The sequence below is a fragment of the Marmota monax genome, unplaced genomic scaffold, assembly GCF_021218885.2.
Source record: "Marmota monax isolate L192 unplaced genomic scaffold, Marmota_monax_Labrador192_F-V1.1 WCK01_AAM20220418_F8-fsc00062, whole genome shotgun sequence".
NCBI classification, from domain to species: domain Eukaryota; kingdom Metazoa; phylum Chordata; class Mammalia; order Rodentia; family Sciuridae; genus Marmota; species Marmota monax.
The window spans coordinates 1,239,134-1,255,438 of record NW_026695221.1 but is presented as its reverse complement, the minus strand read 5'-3'; the positions used below and the strand labels follow the sequence as shown (position 1 = coordinate 1,255,438).

Here is a 16,305-nt window from a genome sequence, read left to right as displayed (position 1 = left end):
AATGTTTTCTTTGATATATGGTGACTGCCTCATAGTTGGGTAGAGAGGGGGAGCATAGGAGGAATAGACAAACTCTAGATAGGACAGAGGGATGAGAGGGGAAAGAGGGGGCAGGGGGTTAGCAATGATGGTAAAATGCGATGAACATCGTTATCCGAAGTACATATATGAAGACATGAATTGGTGTGAGCATACTTTATATAAAAACAGAGATATGAAAAATTATGCTCAATATGTGTAATAAGAATTTTAATTCATAAAAACAATAAAGAACACTTCTATTACTCCTTAAAAAAGAGATTTCTTCAAGGAACTTTTATTGTGAAGTATAAAAATTAATCCTTGGCATTATGTCTAAACATAGAGCCATGGAATAAGACCCACCAGTTCCTTTTGGGAGAACTGTGAAGAGGTTTAAACTTGAAGAATAAATGTTGGTGGAGGTGAATAGCAGGATTATAGAGGATATTGTATTTGACTGGTGAATATTGTGATGGCATCCATAAAGGACTAGATCAGAGCTGGGAACCCATGTAACTGAACTGCTATCTTGATTCACCATCAACTAGTCTAGTCACTGAACTAGTATGGATCTCTGTTCCCCTTTGCAATTACAGTATGTACCCTATTTTGAAGAAAATTTGAAAAATTTTCAAAAACAAAGTCATGTGGTTTTTCACCTCTCATTTCACTATTTTAGATAAAAAGTAGAGACAAGCACATGCTAAGTAAATATTACTTAGTGAATACATCATCTCTTGACTTCAATTGTTTAGGATGTAATTTGTTTACTCAGTTGATAGATTCTTATGATTACAGAAAGTATGCTCTCTTCACCAGCACCTGAATTTCCTAGTCGGTAGAGACCCAACTTATAAGAGCATGGTCACATAGCATTTGTTCTATTATTTTCTATTCAGTGAACTCTTGAGGACCAATAAGTGGTTCAACAGTGATGAGGGTCTCAGACAGCAAGATCCTGACTTCTCATCCCTTTGGCTTCTGTTCCTGTCTTGTCTTCCTCATAGCCAGTGAAGTCACATATTCCAGTCAACATGGAGAATCTTCCAATAAACAATGGCAGTGGTCAGTCCTTTGGATTTGTCCTTTATGAGACTTCAATCTGTTCTGGAGGCCGCCTGCATGCTGAAGTTCATGATATTGGACAGGTAGCTATCAATAAGTATCCCAAGTGGTGAGCCTGGTGTTTATCTAACTCTGTAATTGAAGAAGCAAATTAGTTGCTGATCTGCTTTACTATATGGTAGTGTTTAAAGCACTTACTATGGGGGAGGCATTGAGATTATAAAGTCAAATAAAACAGACTTCCATTTTACTTTAACACAAATTATTTTGGGAATTCCCATTGAGCTTCTAAACATTTGTTAGTCCCTGCCCTGCCCTCATATTGACCTCCTTCTGCCTCAACCACAGCCTGTCTTCTCCTTTTCTTCAGGTGGCCCAGTCTTATGCTTTTTTTTTTTGTAGGTGTTTTTGAATTACACAATTTTAGGAGTTCTGAATGAGAAAGTTCAGGACCTGTTCATTCCTAATTTCACGGTATGTAGTTCTAAAATCCAGGTGTTGCCCTTGAACCACTGCTAACAGGTAAATATGTCCGGTTCCTGAGATCCCTCCTTCTCCTCCACTATGCTTTGGTGTATCTTCTCATATAGAGCTGCTGCAGGATTGTGCAAGGGTATAAGGTGTATCCCAAGCCCTGGTGTTTCGAACTTACAGCCCAGAAGTTCTAGTGAGAGTGTACTTTCTCTTCTAGGCAAGAGTCATTCCCAGCCTCTATTTAGGTCTCCGATCAAAGGCATAAGTAAGCCTCTATCTTTTTAATAAGATCAGCAGAAGAAAAGGGCAGATGTAATATGTAATAGAAGCACACCCATCTCTTTACTGGAGAGGGAGCACTGCTGGGCTGTGGGGCATCCTTTATCCCTTTTGCTTTTGTTTCCTTCTGGGACTTGGAGGAAATAATGAGTTCTAGAATATGAGTCCTAACTGGCTATATAGTCTCCATTAACCATTCTGCCCCAAACAGGAATGTCAACTTCTCAGGATCCTGGTGGAGAATCAAGGACGAGTAAATTTTTCGTGGAAAATTCAAGATGAGAGGAAAGGTGATATCATGGCCTGAGAAGCAGGCAGTGGTTTCACTTTATTTACTTAGAATGAATAGTTGGGGCTGTGTTGGGGTTGAGAGAACAACAGTGGACCCCTCAGCATGGGATACTGAGGATCTAGGACCAAAGATGACAACTCTTTTTCTTGCCCTTTCCTGCCTTTTCCACTTCTCCAGGGCAGGAAAGTAGAACAGTTATTGGGTGCTGGTTTGTCCAAGAGCAGGGCCCAGTCTCTTTTTGGGAATTTTAAGAAATGTTCCAATACTAAGTGGGAACGTCTCTATAGTTTAAGTATACAAGCAGAAACCTCATTCACAGCTGTCACATAGACGTCCTCCTGACTGTGCCCCCGTCACAAGGCATACATATGTCTTCATGTCTTTGTCCCAGATCCTGAAGAATATCTAGTCTTTGTTTCTATTCTCTTTACTGCCTCCCCTCTGCAGGATTAATTGGCCCTGTTAAAATCAATAATGTTTCTCTGGAGGGTTTTACCATCTATTCTTTGGAGATGAAGATGAACTTCTTCCAGAGGTATGCTCCTCTCTACCTCCAAAGACACAATGAGTGATCAGCTGCCTTGGTTATTTTTCTGTTGGTATTAAAAAAAAATCTAAGGCTGGGAATTTTGAGAACAAAAAATGTTTATTTACTTCACAGTTCTGTCATTCTGAGGGCATGGTGCTGGCACCTGGTCTGCTCTGTTGTGGGCTCATAGTGGGTGGCTTTCCACGATAGGAATGTTTGCAGGAAGGCCAAGCATGTGGGGTGGCCTCACTATAATAAGCCATTCTCATACATACTAATCCACTCTGAAACCAGTATTAATACATTCTGAAATTGGTGACCCTGTGATCTAGACATTTCTTGGTCCTCCCAATTCTTAAAGTTTTCACCATCTCAATACCACCACTCTGGGGACCAAGCTTCCAAGATGTGCTACTCTGGGGTACAAACTCCAACTACATCCAAACCATAGCATCTTTGAGAGTTCGAACTGATCAGTTTGTAAGTGAACAGCCCAATATTCAGAGAACTATGGAATTTGCTCTATATTACCAAGTCCTTTGAATCAGGACTAGAACCCTAGAGCAAGTCTCCTGGTTCTCTTTTTAATACATGCATTCTCATAATCTCACTGAAACAGAATCCTATGAGGGAAACCTGGGGTCAATATTGGGATGAGAGCTGGGAACCATTTTCCTCTTCCTTATGGTTTGATCCATTTTTTAGGCTCCGTTCTGCCAGCTGGAGGCCTGTATCAGTGAGATATTTGGGCCCTGCCTTCTACCTGGGGACCTTGAAGGCTGGCTCTTTTCCCAGGGACACCTTCCTGGGGCTACCAGTAAGTGAGCCTCCCTCTTCTACTCTGTTCTTCCTAATTTTAAAATTAATACCTAAGTGAGAATATTCTTGAGAGGAATGCTTGCCTTTCCTCCTCTTCCTACTTTAGCCAAGCATTCTAATATTTCTTAATTGCCCTAACTTATCACTTGTTAGAAAATGTATAAAACACAATTTAAAATTCAAATGATGGAAAGAAAATGAATTGTAGGAGTTCTTCTTAAATCCTATTGCTATTCGAATTCATTTGTGCATTTGAAAGCTCAGCACTGCCAAAATTTGTTTTTATATTTAACTTCGCCTACACACACACACACACACACACACACACAATTACTTTTTTACACTAATGAGATCATATCATAAATTATATTCTGCATTGATTTTGAGGGAGGCCTAAACTGGCCTCCCCTCAAAGTTTTTTATTTATAAACATAAATATATGAGTGTACAAATATTAATATGTAGATTGACAAATTATTACAAAATAAACACCTATTAATAATCATTGTGATAAAGAAATAAGTTGTTAGCACAACTCTACAGTTGCTGATGGTTTTTACTTAAAGGTAGCTACTACATTAAATTCTAACACTCTAATTTAGTATTTCTTATAATGAATTCATATATATTGAATCATATGACATGCATTCCTTTTATTTTTTGGTGTGGAATTAGGGATTGAATTCCCATCCTTGTACAGGTGAAGCAGGTACTTTACTACTGAGCACCTAAGGCAGGTGCTTCACCAGTTGGCCCTTTGTCAACATTGCTTGCGACATTCAACCATTCACTGATGTTGCATTGATTTGTTCATTTTCACTGTCATTTAGGATTACATTAGCAAATATATGATACTATATTTAACCCTTCTCTTATTATTGGATATGTCTGAAAGTGTTCCCTTACTTTCAGTTTTTAGAATAATTTAATAAGATTTGATAGTTTTTCTTTAAAAGTTTGGTAAAATTCAGCAGTGAAGCCATCTTGCCCTATATTGTTCTTTGCTAAGGCATTTTTTAATTTGAATTAATCTTGTATGTTCAGGTTTTATATGGTAGGTTATATGTGTTCAGAAATTTCTTTCTTTTAGATTTTACAATGTTAGTATATAGTTGTTCACGATAGTTCCTAATGTTATATCTGGGGTAGAAGTTATAATGTCTACTTTTTATCTGATTTAATTTATTTGGATCTTCTGTCATTTTTGTTTATAAAGATTGTCAATTTTATTATCTTTTCAAAAAACTAGTCTTGATTCCATTGATCACATGTATTATTTTTATTAGTCTCCATTTAATTCTTTTTTATTTCTCTGATCTTTTTTCTTTTCATTTTATTTTTTAAAATTTGTTTTAATTCGTTATACATGGCAGTAGATGTGGTGTAGAATGCACTTTAATGCATCATATATAATGAAGTACAATTTCTCATTCTTCTGGTTATACATGATGTAGAATCCCACTGGTCATATAGTTATATATGTACATAGGGTAATAATGTCTGATTCATTCTACTGTCCTTCCTACCCCATACTGCCTCCTCTCCTTTCACTCCCCTCTACCTAATCTAAAGTAACTCTATTTTCCCTAGCCTACTGCTCTCTGACCTTTTAAAATTTATTTTCTACTACTATTTTTGGGTTTGGGGTTTTCCCCTAGCTTTGCAAGTTATACTATGAGGTTGATTGAAATCTTTGAACATTTTTTTTTGTAGTGCTGGGGATTGAACCCTTGTACATGCGAGGCAAGCACTCTAACAACTGAGCTCTGTCCCCAGCCTGAACTTTATTGATATAGGATCTCATTGCTATAAACATCCCTCTTTGTGTTTCTTTTACTGCATCCCACAGGTTTTGGTATGTTGTATTTCCGTTTTATTTGTTTCCAGAAATTTGAATACCTTCCTTTTAATTTCTTCATTGACATGTGGTCATTCAAGAGTTTGTTGTTTAATTTCCATGTATTTGTATAACATCCAAAACTCCTCGTTGATTTCTAGTTTTCTTCCATTGTGGTCAGAGAAGATATGATTTTAGTTTTTTTCTAAATTTGTTGAAAGTTGTTTTGTGGGCTAATATTTGATCCATCTTGGAGAATGTTCCATGTGCCAATGAATAGAATTTGTGTTTTGCAGCTATTGGATAAAATGCTCTACAAATACCTCTCAGGTATATTTGTTCTATAGAGCAAATTAACTGCAATGTTTCTGGTTTTATTTTGTGTGGGGTGTGTGTGTGTGTGTGTGTGTGTGTGTGTGTGTGTGTATGATATATTCATTGATGCAAGTGAAATCTTTAAGTCTTCAAATATTATTGTATTGGAATGCACCTTACCCTTTAGATCTAATAATGTTTGCCTCATAACATTATGTCTTCCAGAGTTAGGTGCATGTATATCTGTAAGTTGTTATTTCCCCTTGTTAAATTGATCTCTTTGTAATTATTAAGTAACTTTTTTTTGTCTCTTTACAGTTTTTGACTTAAAGTGTACTTTATCTGATGTAGGTACTGCCACTCTAGCTCACTTTGGTTTCTGTTTGTGTGAAACATCTTTTTTCATCCTTTCATTTTAGTCTGTGTGTATCCCTGGCAAGGTGAGTTTCTTATAGGCAGCCTATCATTGGGTCTTTTAAAACAAATCTTTTCAGCTAGTTAAATCCATTTATTTGTGAATGTTTTAGTCAGCTTTTTGTTGTTATGACCAAAAGACCCGACAGGAATAATGTGGAGTTACACTCTTCATGTATTCATATATGAATGATCACAGGAGAGTTATGTTGAATTCATCCTGCTATCTTTCCTATTCCCATTCCCCTGATCTCTAATAATATTTCTTGTCTGTTTTTCTGATATTTTCACAGCTATAGAAATTTTCTTTTGATTAAGATTTACATGTTTTATCATTTACCTGTTTTGCTTTTCTTTTTTTAAAAATTTTTTGTCAATATCTTTATGTTTTCATCGATTCTCTCTTGGGTAGCACATAACTTTTTCACTTAAAATTCAGTCCAGCAATCTTTGTGTTTCAATTTAAAGCATTTGAAAGATTCCAGTTTTAAAATTTATTAGGCTAATTTGGTATATCCATTTTGATTCTTTCTCCTTCTGTTCTCCCTATTCTTTTGTCCTCTGATTTTATTTTTGGAAAATTTCTTCTTATTATTCAGTTTACTAACTTTCTTCTCTGCTATGGTTAATATGTTACTCAAAACACCATTAAATATTAATTATTGTGTTTTTCATTGCTGTGACTTAAATACCTGACAAGAACAACTTAGAGGAGGGAAAGTTTATTTTGGCTCCTGAGTTTACAGGTTCAGTCCATGGTTGGCCAACTCCATTGCTCTGGGTCTCAGATGAGGCAGAACACAACTGCAGAAGGGCATGGTGTAGGAAAGCTGTCAGCTCATAACAGTGGGAATACAGAAAGAGTGGTCCTCCAGGGACAAGATATAAACTCCAAAGGTACATCCCCAGTGACCTCCTTATTCCAGGCACAATCTACCTGCCTACAGTGATCACTCAGTATAGTGGTTCTTTCAAATTATCAATCTATTAAATAGATTAGTACAATTATTAGGTAACAGCTCTAATAATCTAATCAATTTATCTTGGAACCCTCCTGCATTGTCTATTATATAAGGTTATTGGGGAACAACTCATATCTAAACAATAACACTATATTTTATAGTTCTTTAAATATTTTAATTTGATGCCAGATTTCTCAGTCTTGGTTTATACTTTTGAACATATTAATTTATTTAGCCCAATTATTTCCAAACCTGTGTCTTGCAATTCTGTTATCTGGATCACCTGTGCATTTACTTCTATTGCCTGTTGTTCCTCTTGGTTTTTATTATACTGTCCTTTCCCTTATCTTCCCTTATCTGCTTGCTTATTTTTTTCATTGAGCATCAGACAGATATCTGGAAAATACTACACACACACACACACACACACACATATGTATTTATATTTCTATGTCTAGGATGATGTCATTTTCCTCCACTGAGGATTTATATCTCTCTTGAGGTGACAGGGTCACTCAGAAGCACATTGCTCTAACTACAAGGATGGAAATGATTTGAAGTGAGGCGTCCAATGAATAGACTATTTCTACTTCACTTTTATCCTATGTTATATCTTCTGGGAGCTCTCAACCAAAGTGTACTTTGTTTAGTAAAGCTTGCTGGCATCCAGTTTTTGTGTCCTTATCCTTATAAAGGTATGAAAGGTTTCATGCAGCTCTTTAGAAGTACTCTTTGAGGAAGTAAATGTTTCTAGTGAAAAAAACTGCCTGGATTGCCCCCCCCTTTTCATTATCTTATTTTAGATCTTGGTGCTATAGTTTTTCATTGTATCAGAAGCAGATTTAAAAAGATTATGTAGCTTTTACAGCTGTTGCCACCAGTAGTATTCATCTCTACTACCTAATACTTATTTTCAGAAGCAAAAAGACTCCTTTAGCCTCAATGGTTAAGCACCTCTGGATTCAATCAATCCCAGATACCAAAAAGAAAAAAATATATGTCACATTATGCATTATAGGGATAGGGCAGGAGGAACAGAAACATCATAGTACAGGGCTGGTTCCAGTCCTGTTTTCCTCTCTGATTCCTAGACATCAGGGTTGAACTTCTCAGACTTATTTTTTTTCTGCCTGGCGTGGTGGCACACGCTTGTAATCTCAGCAGCTTGGGAGGCTGAGACAGGAGAATCGCAAGTTCAAAGCCAGCCTCAGCAATGGTGAGGCACTAAACAACTCAGTGAGATCCTCTCTCAAAATAAAATATAAAATATGGCTGGGGATGTGGCTCAGTAGTTGAGTGCCATGAGTTTAATACTTGGTACACCCCCCCCCCAAAAAAAAAGATATACTACTTTCTAAACTTTACTTCCACCTTCAGTGTTATAGGTATCTTGCTCTCATTCCCCAAGTGCTTTAAGTTTCACTTGCTGGTGTGAATCTCTTCCTATATCTCAAGCCTCATCCTTTTCAGGGATGGGTTTCTGGATTTGTGTTCATCAATGGACATAACCTTGGGCGATATTGGAACATTGGGCCTCAGGAAACACTTTACCTTCCCGGAGTCTGGCTTCATCCAGGGGACAATGAAGTAAGTCAGCCCAAATCCTTCCTTGATATCTGATAAACCTTCAGAATATCATTCATCCTCAGAAAAAAAAAATGTCTTTATCTTTTTTACTATTGATTTTCCTTTCCTCCCAGATCATCCTGTTTGAGAAGATATCAAGTGGCTCACACATCTACTCTACAGGCTTGCCCAAGCTGTGACACTGTATTTACACATTTTTTTGATTGTTGGAGTTTGTTTTTAAGTTTTTTTTTTCAGGAAGAAGATTAATGTTAAGAAGATGCCACCCAGTGTTGCCTCCAACAGCAAAAATACAAAGACAACCTATAAAATCAACAAGGCATGGTTACATGTTTTAGAGTATATGGGACTAATTTTTAGGTTTAAACAAGTCTTCAAAATCTTCAATGTCTTGTTTATCTAGATAAACACTTAATACTTAGCAGGTTCAAATGCACCTGTGGCCATAGGCAGATATAAATAAAATAGAAATGATTTGTGCTTCTTTCTCCCTGTACTCAATTGGGAGGATGGGAAGGGTCTATAACCTAGGAGAGAGTAAAGATACTGTGCATCCCATACAGAGAGAATATTGAATTTACGACTGGCAAATGCATGGTGTGTGTGTGTGTGTGTGTGTGTAGAAGGATGGGGTAGCAGAGGGCAATGAATAATGTCTTTAATCATTTTGTTGTAGGGGACAGATGAGGCAGGACATCTGATAGGAAACAGGAAGCAGTTTTATTTGGCTGTAGCCAGGTTCAGAGGGCACAGCTTTCACTGAATCAATTAATTCCCCTGAACCCTGAGTTCATGCTGTTTCAGAACTTTATACACAGTGTGTAAGGGAAGGGCTCAGAAGTTCACACAAAAACAGCTTTTTCTTTCATTGTTCTAGGCAAGTTAACCCTTCAAGGACAACTCCTGAGAAGGGGAGAGCTTCTTCTCCCCCCTTTTCCCTCCCACTGCCAGCTTCTCTTCTCTTTGAAATATAAACATCTCTGTGCAGCTCTCACCCAAAGCCAGAAGCTTCATTACAGGATCTGTCTTTCTTATCACACTTTGCATTTGCAGACACACTTCCCTTGAAAACTTTTACAAATACACACACACACACACACACACACATACAGTAGATAGTCCATAAGTGTTTATGGAAAACTAGTAAAGAGGTGTTCAGCACCTGGAGTGCTGATCTCTTTTAGGCCTGTGGACAAATTTTATTATTGTAAGATAGAGCAACAGGAAATAGAAAGCTTAACTACATTTGTTTTTTTTGTAAATATTCTTTTGCTGATAGTCCTAAGGTCAATTATGGTGAAGATTTCTAGAGAAGCTCAATTAAGATTTTCCGTGGAGGAGGGGGTGCCACTACAATTTCCTTGAAGCTGTGTGTCTCCAAGGTGACCTAATGAGTCACATCCAGTCAGAGACAGGATAGCAATTTGTTTGTTTGGTTCAGACACACATCACAGCAAAGGTCAGTATAGTCTTTTGTGTCTTATTCCTCCTTGGCTGTATAGTTGAGGCTCTTATTGATAGTGAACAGGTATTTGTGAAATTAACACACACAGACATTAATAATCCAACTAATCTCAAGTGATACCATTGGAAACCAATTACATCCTTCCACACAAAACAGCTCCTGACCTAAATCAAATCATTGCACTATGATAAAATATTCTCACTTTATTCAATATTGTGACTAGGGCTTTAAGAAATATAGAAGATAAACTTGTGTTCCAAGCGAGGAAGGAGCCTCCCTGTTTGAAATGAAGAGAAAGGAGTCAGATTATCAGCCCATCCACAAATTTAGTGAGTCTCACTGAAAGGGAATCACATATCTACATAATTCCTATATAAATCTTTATTCCATGGGGCTCAAGACTCAAACCTATGAACTCTATGGCTACTGTAGCATAAGGGAGGAAAGCAGAAGTGACAATCCTGATGACCAATAGCATATTATGTTATGGTTCAGATGCAACTTCTGAATCATCTACACACAACAGCAACTGTTATCACATCCCATTCCTGCCAACACAATATGAAGGCTCCAGTTTCTACAAGTCCTCACCAATACTAGTTGTTTTAGGCAGTTTTTTTCCGCTGCTGTGACTAAAAGATCTGACCAGAAAAATTATAGAGGAGAAAAAATTTATTTGAGGGCTTACTGTTTCAGAGGTCTTACTCCATAGAAGGTCGGCTCCATTCCTCAAGGCTGGATGTGACGTAGAACATCTTGGTGGAAGACTGGTGGAGGGAAACAGATTTCATGGTATTCAAGAAGCAAGAGAGAGAGAGAGAGAGAGAGAGAGAGAGAGAGAGAGAGAGAGAGAGAGAGAGAGAGAGACTCTGCTTTCCAGATACAAAATATATGCCCCATAGCCATGTGCTAATTCTTACCTCCTTTAGCCACACCCTACCACTTCAATTAATCCCACTAGGGATTAATTCACCAATTGAGTTAAGACTCTTACAACCCAATCATTTCTCCTCTGAACCTTCTTGGACTGTCCTTTGTATTTGCTAAGAGTTGCCTTGTGGCATAATATATGGTCTATTTTTTTTAGAAGGATCCAGGTGCTGCTGTGAAGAAAGTGTATCTGCTTGATGTTGGTTGATATATTCTATATATGGAAATTAAGTCTAATTTATTAATTGTGCTATTGAGTTCTATAATTTCTTTATTTAATTTTTGTTTGGAAGATCTGTCCAGTGGTGAGAGAGGTGTGTTAAAATCACCTATGATTATTGTGCTGTGATCTATTTGACTCATGAACTTGAGAAGAGTTTATTTGATGAACATAGATGCACCATTGTTTGGGGCATATATATTAATGATTGTTATGTCTTGTTGGTGTATGGTTCCCTTGAATAGGATGTAATGTCCTTCTTTATCCCTTTTGATTAACTTTGGCTTGAAGTCTACTGTATTTGATATGAGTATGGACACCACTGCTTGCTTCTGAGGTCCATGTGAGTGTCATGATTTTTTCCCAACCTTTCACCTTCATTCTGTGTATGTCTCTTCCTATCAGATGAGTCTCCTGTAGGCAGCATATTGTTGGATCTTTTTTAAAATCCAGTCTACTAGGCTATGTCTTTTGATTGGTGAGTTTAAGCCATTAACATTTAGGGTTACTATTGAGATAATGGTTTGTATTTCCAGCCATATTTGTTTATTTTTGTTATTTAAGTTGGTCTATTTTTTCTCTTTGATTAGTTTTTCCTTAACTTTATTACTTCCCACTGTTGGTTTTCATTGTTATTTTTCATTTCTTCTTCATGAAATGTTTTGCCAAGGATGTTTTGAAGTGCTGGTTTTCTAGCTACAAATTCTTTTAACTTTTGTTTATCATGGAAGGTTTTTATTTCATCTTCAAACCTGAAGTTGGAACCCATTATCTTTCAGCATTTGAAATATGTTTTTCCAGGATCTTCTATCATTCAGGGTCTGTGTTGAAAGATCAGCCATTAATATAATTGGTTTACCCCTATATGCAATCTGCTTCCTTTCTCTTGTGGCTTTTAAAATTCTCTCCTTGTTCTGTATGTTGGGAATTTTCATTATAATGTGTCTTGGTGTGGATCTTTTGTGATGTTGCACATTCGGTGTCCTGTAGGTGTCTAGATTTGGATTTCCTTTTTATTCTTCATGTCTGGAAAGTGTTCTGATATTATTTCATTGAACAGATTGTTCATTCCTTTAGTTTGGACCTCTCTACCTTCCTCTATCCCAATAACTCTTAAGTTTGGCCTCTTTATGTTATCCCATATTTCTTGGATATTCTGCTCATGGTTTCTTATGAGTCTCACTGTGCTGTCTACATTCTTTTCAAGATGATATATTTTGTCTTTGTTGTCTGATGTCCTATCTTCTAAAGTGTTCTACTCTGCTGGTGATACTCTCATTTGAGTTTTTCTTTTGGTTTATCATTTCTTTTAGTTCTAGGATTTCTGTTTGGTTTTTTTATATAATCTCTATCTCCCTGTAGAGGTGATCTTTTTCTTCTTGGATTTGTTTATGTAATTCATTGTCAAAGTGATCTTTCATTGTCTGTATTTGTTGTATAATGTCTTCTTTGATACTCCAGAACATCTGGACCATGTATATCCTGAAATTTTATCTGACATTCTTTCTGCTGTAATGTTATTTCTTCTAATGATGTATTATCTTACATTGTTTGTGGTCTTTTCTTTCCTTGTCTTTTCATGTTGCTACATTTCTTTCAGTTCTGTGAGACTGGTGTGTTATTGTTTTTACCCTATAGATTTATATTGCTCTTATATAGTTCTGAGATCTCTCCTTTGTGAGGAAGGACAATATTAACAGTTCCTAATATCAATCATACATCATCTATGAGCAAGTTTTTGTTATTAATATATTTATAGTTAGTCACTATGTCTAGAAATGTTGGATTCAATTATTATTTAAAATATAGTCATTAGTTTAATAAAAGGCATACAGTTTCTGGTGGCATATAGAGAACTGAGGGTTGGGCATAGAACATTATGTTATGGGGGAAAGATGTGAGGGTATGGGGTTAATATATCTTAGCAACTTTGGAGGAGAACTCTAATGAAGGACATTATTAGCAGGAGAATAGACAGGAGGTATTTTAGAGTAGATAAGTACATGGGAGGACAATAAGAAGCATAGAAACAAACACCTATTTACATTTAGTAAATTACATGTAGTAGAAACAGTAACACTTGGAAGGTTGAGAGAGGAAGAGAAGGAGGAAGAAAAATAAAAAACAAAGAAGAAAAAAAAGGAAAAAAAAGAGATAGAGGGAAATGAATGAAAAGAAAAAGAAAGGAAAAAAAGAAGAAAAAGAAAAAAACAAAAAAGAAAGAAAGAAAAATGCACTCTTAGAATTCTGTTTTCTTCTCTTCCAGTAGGTGGCATTGTGTATTCCAGGTTGAGTCTCTGCCTTCAGGGTGGTGGAAGCAATCCTTGTGAGGTGGCTCTCCCTCACCTGCTGGGTGTCTCTCCAATCCTGGTCTCTTTGAGTTGCTCCCTGTCTCTATCCGCTTTCCCTCTCTAGCCCACCAGGCCCCAATTGATGGATCTCTTGTCCGTAGCCCGGGGTTCACTTTGGGCAGGTGGTGCCCTGGCCGCCCCACACTCCTGATCAACTGAGAGCTATCTCTGTGTTGGATAGTCACCACATCATCACAGCTGGGGAGAGGGGGAGTTGGAAACTGGCAACCTGGTCAGTCATATTCCTCTGATTGCCACGCCCACTGAAAGCTGTGAGAAAGGTTTTGAGTTATTACAGCTAGGGAGAAAGGGGGCTGGGAACCACATACCTGTTCAGACACCCATCCATTGCTGTCAGCCACACCCACCAAAAGTTGGCAAGATAGATTTTCCAAGATGGAGACCATATGTTTTCCATGCTGGGTGTCCAGTGAGGTGGAGGGAGCTGGGCTGTTCCTTAGCTACAACCAGAACTTGGTGCTCATCTGGTGTCCTGCACCTATGTGGGTTGCAGTCTGGTGGTTTCATCCCTGAAGGAGCAATAACCCTGTATCTCTGCTCTGCTGCCAGAGAGCCGCTGCTCTCAAACTCCGTGGGTCTGCAGTGGGCTCCAGTGCTGTGCTGCTGTCCCAATTTGGTGGCAAAGAGCAACTCCGTTTCCCCCACGTTCTGCAATGCACTTGCAAAAATCAGCGGATTTTTGTCACACACTCTGAGAAGCTTAAATTTGTCAATGGGAGCCCCCGTGGGGGAAACCGTCCATCTGCTCCCTCAAATTCCGCATAGAGCAGCTAGTCACAGGTTCTCCTCTACTCTGTCATCCTGGATTCCATAACACTTTTTTTGAACCTTTTTTAAAATAGCCTTCATAGGGGTCAGAAATGCTATCTCTGTGTGGTTTTTGAATGATCTTTCCTAAAAATATGTTTTCTTAGACATAGAATCTAAAAGTGCAGCAATAGATAAATGCATTTTTAAAATTTTTATTCAAAATATTTTTCATCATTTGTTTTTAGAATTTCATTTTATTTATGTATTTATATTATGTGGTGCTGAGGATTGAACCTAGTGCCTCAGAGGTGCTAGGCAAGCACTGTACCATTGAGGTACAACCCCAGCCTCCAATTAATTTTTTAAAATTTTTTTATTTATACTATTTTGTTATATGTGGCAGCAGAATGCATTTTGATTCATTGTATACAAACAGAGCACAACTTTTCATTTCTCTGGTTATACATGACATAGAGTTGCACCATTCATGCACTCATAGATATACCTAGGGTAATAATGACCATCTCATTCCATTATCTTTACTACCCCCATGCCCTTTCCCCTTTCCTCCCCTTTGCTCAATCCAAAGTTCCTCCATTCTTCCCATGTGCCTCCCCACTCCTGATATGGATCAGCATCCACTTATCAGAGTGTATTTTGTTTTAAAAGTTAAAAAAAAAGCATCTCTGAAATTTCATGTGCATCTTAGCTTTCATGATCAGACTACTACATTTAGCAATCAACATCATGAGTGCAAAAAAATAAAATTAAATCTCTCTTTTTTAAAAAATGCTCTAAACTTTCCATAAAACAGAAACTAACATAACCTGTTATACAATTAGTCACAAATACAGTCCTTGAGTTTTTTGCCCATACACATGGGTATTGTCTAAACCATGTCTTCTTTGTAGCAGGTATGTCCTGCCACCACTGTGCTTGGATGAGTCCAAAAATCTGTTGTAATCTGTAGCTACTGAATCTGACATGATACAGCAATTATCTTAAGAAGCTTTTTATTTAGTCTCCATAGACTCAGAGCTATCAGAAATTGTTTTATTAAGGTGTTAATATAAATTACTCTTTTATCACTTGATTGGTGAGAACATAGTGTGCTTAATGTTTGTCTAACACTTCCATATTTTCTTCATGTGTTGTTTACTATTCAATTTGGATTGAGAATAGGTTTTTCAGAAATGTAGTGCCACACAGTTTTGGAGATTTTCCTTCCCATGAAATTTTGAGATAGGAAAACTTCCCAAGGAAAACTTCAAGGACTTTTAACCATGAAATTTTTTTTTCTGCTGCTGACAGTGGAGCCAATAATTCAAGGGACAGAACAATGTGAGAAGAAAAGACTTTATTGACAGCAAGCCAGTGTATTGGAAGATGGAAAGCTAATGCTCATGTCCTCCTTGACTGGAGACATTTTGATTGCATTTCTCTTGGGGATGTTATCTGAGTCTCAGGCAGGTGGCTAGTTCTGGAATGTGGAATGCGAGTGTCTTTTCTCTATCTGTAGGTCACCAAGGATCCTGGACCTGTGTGCATCTAAGAAAGCATGGTTCTTCAGAGGCTTGTTGTTTGAAAGTCCGTGTGTCTGGTTTCTGTCACAGCCTATGTCTGCTTTAAACTTTCCTGACAACTACCTGTTAAATATGACCTTTCCCGTTAACGTAGAAATGGGGAATGCAGAGGGAAATGCTCAGGGTGTTTTAATTAATTTTATAGTTAGTCATTAAGATATAGAGCAGGATGAAGAGAGAAAACAAATTGAAAAGAAGACAAGGAAGAGGAAACAAGTCTTATTCAGGGTATGGTTTCAGACTCAATGCCTAAATGAAATGAAATGATAAAATTAAATTTAGTTTATTAAAGGTATGTTTAATGTTATAAATTATAAAAATAAAACCATTCTAAAATGAGAAAAACAGCAATGCAGTATAAATTTATAAGTATACTTTATTATTTAAATTT

At 37.2% G+C, this 16,305-nt stretch overlaps 1 protein-coding gene across 1 annotated transcript in view; it reads left to right on the top strand.

Moving 5' to 3' along the window:
* The window catches only part of Glb1l3 (galactosidase beta 1 like 3), a 33,805-nt gene extending 24,767 nt beyond the window's left edge, over positions 1 to 9,038 (top strand). The window contains exons 13-19 of the mRNA XM_046432773.2: positions 1,029 to 1,169; positions 1,489 to 1,560; positions 2,051 to 2,129; positions 2,579 to 2,666; positions 3,366 to 3,477; positions 8,478 to 8,594; positions 8,708 to 9,038. Of these exons, the coding sequence (XP_046288729.2) occupies positions 1,029 to 1,169; positions 1,489 to 1,560; positions 2,051 to 2,129; positions 2,579 to 2,666; positions 3,366 to 3,477; positions 8,478 to 8,594; positions 8,708 to 8,773 (675 nt within the window). The 3' untranslated portion in view covers positions 8,774 to 9,038. The remainder of the gene's footprint in view (positions 1 to 1,028; positions 1,170 to 1,488; positions 1,561 to 2,050; positions 2,130 to 2,578; positions 2,667 to 3,365; positions 3,478 to 8,477; positions 8,595 to 8,707) is intronic.
* The last annotated feature ends 7,267 nt before the right edge of the window (positions 9,039 to 16,305 follow it).